At 43.3% G+C, this 8773-nt stretch overlaps 1 protein-coding gene and 1 non-coding gene across 2 annotated transcripts; one reads left to right on the top strand and one right to left on the bottom strand.

The window, feature by feature from the left end:
* On the bottom strand, window positions 1–2360 carry LOC121312593 (gastrula zinc finger protein XlCGF49.1-like). The gene is made up of 2 exons (XM_041244309.1): window positions 2278–2360; window positions 1–900 (listed from the first exon to the last, which is right to left on the bottom strand). The coding sequence occupies exon 2, from the start codon at window positions 861–863 to the stop codon at window positions 27–29; it is 837 nt and encodes a 278-aa protein (XP_041100243.1). The 5' UTR covers window positions 864–900; window positions 2278–2360; the 3' UTR covers window positions 1–26.
* A 352-nt stretch (window positions 2361–2712) lies between these two features.
* trnal-cag lies at window positions 2713–2794 on the top strand. Its single transcript has one exon. It is a non-coding gene; the product is annotated as a tRNA-Leu (tRNA).
* Window positions 2795–8773: the final 5979 nt, after the last annotated feature.

The following is an 8773-nucleotide window of genomic DNA, read 5'->3' as shown; positions in this document are numbered from 1 at the left end:
TTTATTTATCTTTTTACATTCCACTTTTATTTGTGAACTCGCTGGTGTTTTTTAAGGTTTCCAAACAAATTAAAATTCTTCCCGCACTCTGTACAGTGAAACGGTTTCTCTCCCGTATGGACTTGCTGGTGAATTTTCAAGCTGTTTAAATATCGGAAACTCTTCCCACAATCTGGACAGTGTAGCGGTTTCTCTCCTGTGTGAATTCTCTGGTGGATTTTAAGGTTGTAGAAATCCCTAAAGCTCTTCCCACACTCGGTACAGATGTATGGTCTCTCCCCCGTGTGCGTCTGCTGATGTTTCTTCTGGCTTCCCAGTTGACTGAAACGCTTCCCACATTCAGAGCAGGGAAACGGTTTCTCTCCTGTGTGAATTCTCTGGTGCCTTCGAAGGTGTCGCTGTTCCTGGAAACTCTTCCCGCACTCTGTGCAGGAATGCGGCTTTGCTCCAGTGTGACTTCCCAGATGCTTTTTCAGGTCGCTTATCTTCCTGAAAATTTTCCCGCATTCTATACAGCGATACAGCTTCACATCCGTGTGAGTTTGCAAGTGCCGTCTGAGCGATTTTAAGAGGCTGAAGCACTTTCCACACTCGGCACACTGATGGAAGTCGCCTGAGGTTTCTGACGAGGGATGTATTTGGATGGGGTGTCTCAAAGGAGTGGGACCCATCTCAGGCACCTCTTCAGTAGTGGGACCCATGCTGTTATTTAAGAAAGCTTCTGGGGTCTCCTCTTTAATGTGGATTGATCCCAGTTCACTGATGTCGTTTGCAAACTGCACAGGTTCTAGGTCAACAGGTTCCTCTTTAATGTGGAGAGGTTCTAGTTCTAGAACTTCCTCTTTTATGGTAACAGCCTGCATCTTTGCTACAGGGTAAGCTAGTTGGTTTTCAGCAGCCCTGTACAGGAAACAAAAACAAAATTCAGGTTTTTACAATGTCTTTCTATGTATTGCACATACTCACTATACACACATACACAGGGTTGGAACAATAATCGATAATCACAATATTTTTTTTTTCCAACAATTATTTTATCGCGTTGAAACTTTTAATAAAGCCGAAACAAGGTGCTGCTTCTTTATTTTAAACTACAGTGAGGACATGAGTACTATACTGCAACCTCTGCACCACACAGGGAAAAATAAGTGTGCGCTCAGCACCCTTGTGTGTACATATCTGCTCTCATGGTGTTGCTATTGTAAATAAACGGTTGTAGCATATAGAGTTAGCGTTTAACGGATGGAGAGCCGTTTATTTAATTAAGCAGCCATGTAGTACCCAACCCTATATATTGACACACGCTTGTTTTTTAAAGCTTAGTTTGATTCTCTTAATGACAGATTTGCCACACACATGGAAACAAGCGCTTCCAGGTGACAATTTCGTTTTGTTATGTTAATAGTGTGGCGTGCACGGGGGAAGGCAGCAGCAGGGCTGGTAGATGACGTAATTGAAGCCTGATATATGCTCCTTGCCGAGGATCTTTTGTACAGACATATCAGCGCTATGCTTCAGCGCGAGAGGTCCCGGCTTCGCGCCCGCTCTCCGCCTGTGTGTGGATTGCCTCGCCCTGTGTGATGCGCCTGCCTGCGGGAACCGAGATCGCTGCAATATTATTGCGCAGAACGCAGGCAGATACAGCATAGCAGCCGGGGCCTGTGTGTGTGCCTTTATTTCACCCTACAACGCGTAACACAAAACAGAAAAATACACCACGATCACTAATCCTGCATGTGGTTCTCCACGCCACTCTTGCACTGGTGGCGCTCTTCCATTGTTTTGATGCTCCTGCGCAGCCCTTTTTTAGAATCTGCAGGGTCTGCGCAGACTCTGAGCCCGGAGGATGCGTGACCTCCCTTGTCAGATCCGGCTGCGTTCACGCACGTTGCCGAACTTGGACAGGGTATGCGCGCAGACCAATGTCGTTTGACGGAGGAGCTGCGTAGACTCTCAAAAGTCTGCGCAACACGCAGCCGTTGTTGTGAGTGACTCTGCAGCTGATGCATAGTTCACACACCCTAGTCTCGTATCTTGTAAAGCGCTTTGTGATGGTGGTCCACTATGAAAGGCGCTATATAAAAATAAAGATTATTATTAAAGAACTAATTGCACTGCATGTATATTTTACAGTCCCGACAAATACATTTAAACCACCATTCACCAACCTATTCCTTCTGTTTTTTTGGTTCGTGACGTCAGGAGCCAAGGTCGGGCATACCAGGAAACACACATCTCGTTAGCAGACAATTAAAGAAAAATATATATATAACGTACCGTTACTATCTGGTAAATGAAATGTCGCTGCGACCTCTTCTCTCTCCCTGCTCTGCAAATATGGGTAAAGAGCAGGATTTTCCTCTCTGAGTCACATGAGTTACACTCCCCTTGCTTCCCGCATATCAGTTCCGCCAATCTTTGGTTCCCTTTAGTCATAAATATATTACAAGCTTTCGGTGTGTGATGGTCAATACTGTGCAAAGCAATGGTGAGCAAAGGTGATTGTATCTGCAACTATACCAGCTTGCCTTTGGCTATCAATCTACTTGCTATGACATCACGCTGTCAGCCACTGTCCAGCCACTGTCCATCTCCAGCAGTTTGGACCAGAGGTTTTGTCTGCTCTCTGACGGTTCACTCTGTATGAATTTTTTTTTTTTTTTAAATGTTGATTGTGGATCAAATGCGTATAGCAACACAACCCGGCAGTAAGTCAGGATGGCCGAGCGGTCTAAGGCGCTGCGTTCAGGTCGCAGTCTCTCTGGAGGCGTGGGTTCGAATCCCACTTCTGACAAAACGGCTTTTTTTTTTTTCCTGTATCTAATATATCGTGGTCTGGTTTTACGCAAATTTGTGTAAATGTGTTTCAGTTTTTAAATGATAAACAGTCTAAAGCTTGTATGCAAATCAAGCGTAAAACAGACCAACACAAACACGCACGCACGCACTCACTCACTCACACACACACACACACACACACAAACACACACACACACACACACACACACACACACACACACACACACACACACACACACACACACACACACACACACAAACACACACACACACTGGAAACTAACTACAACTAACTACTAACCGACCCCTGCTTCTGTTACTTGCAGTTTTGTCTCAGTCTCTGTTGCGTGTTAAACAGTCAGCAGTAGGGTCATTATTATTATTATTATTATTATTATTATTATTATTATTATTATTATTATTATTATTATTATTATTATTATTATTTTCTTATTATTTGTGTTCTTTATTTATTTGTTTTAACTATGGCTGTTGTTTTTATTTTTAGGGACAGTGCTCTATCATACACATGAACGAGTAGTATTTAATAATTATATTATTTAATAATAATACAGCTCGGCTTCTTGTGCGTCACAGCTTTGCCGTTTCGCGCCTTCTCATCATTTCAACGCCTTTAGTGTGAAAGCACGTTGACGGCGTCACAATACGCTGGACGCTGACGCTTGGACGCGACGCGCTCAGCGTGAAAGAACCTGAGGGTATCAGTCCGCCAGAAAGAAGATCCGGTTAACTGTCAACTCTCAGAACCACAACAAAGTCGTGAAGTAATGGCTCTAACAGCACACCAAGAACAAGGCCTCTATAAACAATCACTGCCCCCGTCTCTGTCCAACAAAGGAGAATGCTCTTCACATCTTTTGAGTGTCCATCAGCCGGCAATAGTCGAAAATCAGCAGGAAACCTTTGAAGAAACTGCAAACCTGCAAAAGCAGCTTCAGAAAGCGAAGCCAGTGCTCTGCTTTACCTTCAGAAACCTCAGCCACGAAAACACAACCACAATGTTTCAAAACGGCACTGCCACAGGAAACCTGCAATTCAACTGGACATCAATCAACTTTATTTCAAGGGGGGGAGTGGGTTCTGGTGCTCTAACAGACAAAAAGTCTGAAACTCATGGATGATCTGCCACAACTCAACCATGAAAAAGAAAGCAGAAGCTGTGAGTGATCAGTGCTGCAGTCCTGAAGAGAGGGGTTTTTGTACGGCTGCTTGGTTTGATTGCATCACTGTGAGCCTCGAGCACAGTAATACAGGGCAGAGTCTTCAGTCTTCAGGCTGTTCATTTGTAAATACAGCATGCTGTTGGAATTGTCTCTGGAGATGGTGAATCTTCCCTGGACAGACGGGGAATAGTATGTACTACTACCAGTGCTGCTAATCTCAGCCACCCATTCCAGACCCTTTCCAGGAGCTTGTCGAACCCAGCCCATGGAGTAGCTGCTGAATGTGAATCCAGAGGCTTTACAGGACAGTTTATGGGACCCTCCAGGCTTTGCAACTCCTGCTCCGGACTCAGTCAACACTACATCAGACCGGACACCTTGAGGAAAAAAGCAAACAACGTACAGTAACTACTGCTAAAACATCAAGTAATATACAGAATCAATGCAGGCTAATTTCCACAAGTGTCACATACTTACTTGATAGAGCTGTCATTATTATACAGAGAGCTGTTAAAATCCCCATTGTACTGCAGTATTGTGCTTATTGAAAGAAGAAAGTGTTGTAACCAGCAGACAGGCTACCTCTCCTCCTGCTCCTATCTGCACTGCAGCAGAGTTAAATAGGAAGTGAAGCCCTGGACATTTGCATACGTTTCTGTGCATTATTTAAAGCAGCTTGTTTATATTGCTGTCCCCCAGAATCACTGCACACTGGAATCCCTCGACTATGATAGAGGGGCTGGGGAAATGTTTCAAACAAATCTTATTATTCTCATCCACTCAAATCATGTGTTTTATGATTGATCATTTCTCATTCATAATCAGGACCTTGAGTATTTCAAGGAGGGATCTTCTCATCTTTAATTGAGTCCCATGTGTCAATTTAGACTCAGCCTAGACTGTGTATTGAGCACTAATAGAACAATCAGCCCATTAGCACAGATTATCAGCAAACAACTGGGCCCTGATTGATTCACACAGATCATTGTTTAAAGGGTAGCTGGCACAGTCATCGTGCTTTAAATACACACCCCTTAATGATTTTAGGAAAGAAGCTTTTTCCAATATTTCTTTGGAGAATTCACAGGTAAACTGTTTTAATTGCTTCTCATTCATCCTGCTTGTAAGAGATCTGGAGAAATGTGTTCAAAGCAGATATTCCATGCATAAATACATGCTGCGCAAACGCAGTCTTCTATACATCCATGCTGCACTGAGCTGATGAGGTGGGTGAGTGTGAATCTGTTCTGCAGGGAAGCACAGCAGGCTGGTCTCACTGTTACTCTGGAGCTCAGTAATACACAGCCTGCAGTGTTTTCACATTGAACTGTGATCTGTTCCAGTGCTGCCATTCTGAGGGAGACACTGCCATCTGCTGTCAGAAGAATAGAACTGCAGCGTCTGGAGGTGCTTCAATCACACTTAGCAAACTCTCAAAAGACTCAAACCATTTGCAATGTTGCGTTTGTAAATGACAATGATAAGATCTACATGTTACCGTATTTCTGTACGGGGAAAAACTTTACATTAAGATGTACACATTCAGTACATTGTAACGATGAATGATAACATTGTAATCATGTGTAAATACCCATGTATTTACTATGTAACTTCTATGTGATGTGGAGTAATGTTGACTGGACACCAAGAAGTGACCCAACACTGCTTTTACTGAAGACCTGCCCAGCTGGACTGGAACCCAGACCCCCAGAGGAATGAAAGGCTGGTCAGTTAGCAACACAGAATCATGGATTGTGTTCAGTCTTCCCTTTATATTACAGTATAATGCAATGTTTTATTTTCCACATTTCCACCTAAGTATATTAGAACTACTATGGCTGTTGCAGTGTATTTGCAATGGGAAGGATAGAAGAAACCAAGGGGCTTATTTGCTAGGAAGAAACCACAGCTGGGTTTGAATAAAGAATTGAACAGCAGCAGAGAATTCCCCTTGATTGGTTCAAGCCCTTGTGTGCAGTATGGAGGGAACGCAGTGAGAACTACAGAGAGGTGGCTGATGCAATCCAGGGTTATTCCTCAGTGCTGTCAACTGCAGTAAAACATCCAGCTGTGTCTTATCCCAGCACATTACAAGCACATCAAATCAAGCCCCAAGTCCTTGTATTTGGGATGGAGTGTTTGTGTTGAGTCCCTGAACAATCCTGTCTCTACACAAACTGAAAGCATGTCAAACACAGCCCCAGCAGAGCTGCATTGTATCCATTTAGCATGGATTGCACTCTGCAGCATGGCAGGGCACCCCTGTGCATGCCGACAGTCTGCTTCAGTATTGCTGCACATTTTCTGAATTCGTTTGGAAGATATGGATAAATAGTTGCTCTCTCTATTGGCAGTGTGAGCAGAGCTCTTCAAACTGAGGGTGCATTTTGTCAGCTTCTGTTGTGTTTGTTTATGAACTTCAGGCAGAACAGATTGAATTTCCTTCCTTCTCTCTTCATAACCCATGTGTGCTTTCTATTCTTGTATCATCACAGATAGGGGGGACTGGGGATTCATATAGATTTTGTCCAGCTGACTGTTTGCATGTCTGGGGAGTTGCCTCTTTTGTTCTCTTCGAAATTCACTGAGTGGTTTTCTAACAGACAAACAGTCTGAATCTCGTGGTTGACCTGGCACAACTCAATCATGAAAAAGAAAGCAGAAGCTGTGAGTGATCAGTGCTGCAGTCCTGAAGAGAGGGGTTTTTGTACGGCTGCTTGGTTTGATTGCATCACTGTGAGGGTCTCGAGCACAGTAATACAGGGCAGAGTCTTCAGTCTTCAGGCTGTTCATTTGTAAATACAGCATGCTGTTGGAATTGTCTCTGGAGATGGTGAATCTTCCCTGGACAGACGTGGCATAAAATTTACCACTGCTATCAGAGTAAATATAAGCCACCCATTCCAGACCCTTTCCAGGAGCTTGTCGAACCCAGCCCATGGAGTAGCTGCTGAATGTGAATCCAGAGGCTTTACAGGACAGTTTATGGGACCCTCCAGGCTTTGCAACTCCTGCTCCGGACTCAGTCAACACTACATCAGACCGGACACCTTGAGGAAAAAAGCAAACAACGTACAGTAACTACTGCTAAAACATCAAGTAATATACAGAATCAATGCAGGCTAATTTCCACAAGTGTCACATACTTACTTGATAGAGCTGTCATTATTATACAGAGAGCTGTTAAAATCCCCATTGTACTGCAGTATTGTGCTTATTGAAAGAAGAAAGTGTTGTAACCAGCAGACAGGCTACCTCTCCTCCTGCTCCTATCTGCACTGCAGCAGAGTTAAATAGGAAGTGAAGCCCTGGACATTTGCATACGTTTCTGTGCATTATTTAAAGCAGCTTGTTTATATTGCTGACTCCCAGAATCACTGCACACTGGAATCCCTCGACTATGATAGAGGGGCTGGGGAAATCCACAACCTTGGAACAGTGCTGATCAGCGGCATTTTAAACACAAACATTATGTTCATATTTTAGAGAAAGAAAAGGGTAGATAGTTGGGTTTTTTGTTTGCTGTATTTTTAACAATATCCAGCTGTAAACTGTTTCCAATAAACCCTAAATGCTTCTTGACTTCTCTGTGTCCTATGAAGCTGCTGAGGTGGTGAAGTGAGACTGTGTTTTGCAGGCAGAACAGCAGGCTGATCTCACTGTTACTGTGAAGCTCAGTAATGCGCATGTGTCAGATCTTTATACTGTTACAGTGCTGCCATTCTGTGGGAGACACTGCCATCTAGTGTCAGGAAATGCGAAAAGCAAGCTTGGCAATACTGTGCCCAAGACAAAACATCCCAGCTGGTTCCATTCTCTATGTGTTTAGCATGGATCGCACTCTGTAATCAGGGATGAATCCACTACACATATATGCATCAATAGTGTTGTGAATTAGTAGGGGGAGAGTGGAATGAATAGCTGCTTCATATTGGCAGTGTAAGCAGCTCAGATTTACTGACTCAGTGAAGGTACAAAGCAGGTTTATTTCCAGGTAACTGCAGTCCATCATTGTGATGCTTTTCACCCAATGGCATCATTAACTACTCTGGGTTATGGTTAGGGTTAGGGACCGGTTTCATTATATATATCGTGCAAAGACATTTGACGCATTAAGTACATTGTAACTACCCTTGTAATGATGAGTAAGGGCTCATGTATTTACTGACTGACTCCTCTGTAAATACACAGTCATTAGAGTCACTTTGTGGAAAGTTTTCCACTGTGTTGTGTGCTTGTTTTTGTGACATAGACTAATGTTCACTGGGCACCTAGAAATGACCAAACAGATTGGAGTGGAGTCCGGACCAGCTGGACTGGAACCCAGGCCCCCAGAGGTATGAAAGGAGGGTCGGTCAGCAACACAGAATCGTGGATTGTGCTGAATCTTCCCTTTATATAACAGGACAATGCAAAGTGTCTTTTCCACAATTCCACCTAAATGTATAGAGTTGCCATGACTATTGAAAGTGAGTGTAACGTTGTGAACAATATCGGGGTCACTGTAGGCTTTGTGTTTCTTTGAACTTCTTCCTATAATAAGCTGGGAAAGTGCAGAAGTGGGAGCAATAGGAATACCATTTGAATTGAGGAGGAGTTGTGTGGTTAGCACTGCACACAGATATTTGAGCCTGTATGTCAGATACATGAAATCCAATGATATAATGTTACTTCATCTTCTGAACTTTGATTCATGTTCTAAGGGTTACTCTTAAACGAATTGACAATCCAGTTTATGGTAAATTCACTTAAAAACTCATCTCTCAGCTGAGCAGAATATCCCAAAAACT

Source organism: Polyodon spathula, unplaced genomic scaffold, assembly GCF_017654505.1.
Source record: "Polyodon spathula isolate WHYD16114869_AA unplaced genomic scaffold, ASM1765450v1 scaffolds_4040, whole genome shotgun sequence".
Lineage (NCBI taxonomy): Eukaryota > Metazoa > Chordata > Actinopteri > Acipenseriformes > Polyodontidae > Polyodon > Polyodon spathula.
The sequence above is the reverse complement of the archived record's forward strand: the minus strand, read 5'-3'. Positions and strand labels throughout refer to the sequence as shown.

Coding starts and splice junctions, on each gene's coding strand:
- LOC121312593 (XM_041244309.1), bottom strand. CDS start 863: ATGCAGGCTGTTACCATAAAAGAGGAAGTTCTAGAACTAGAACCTCTC.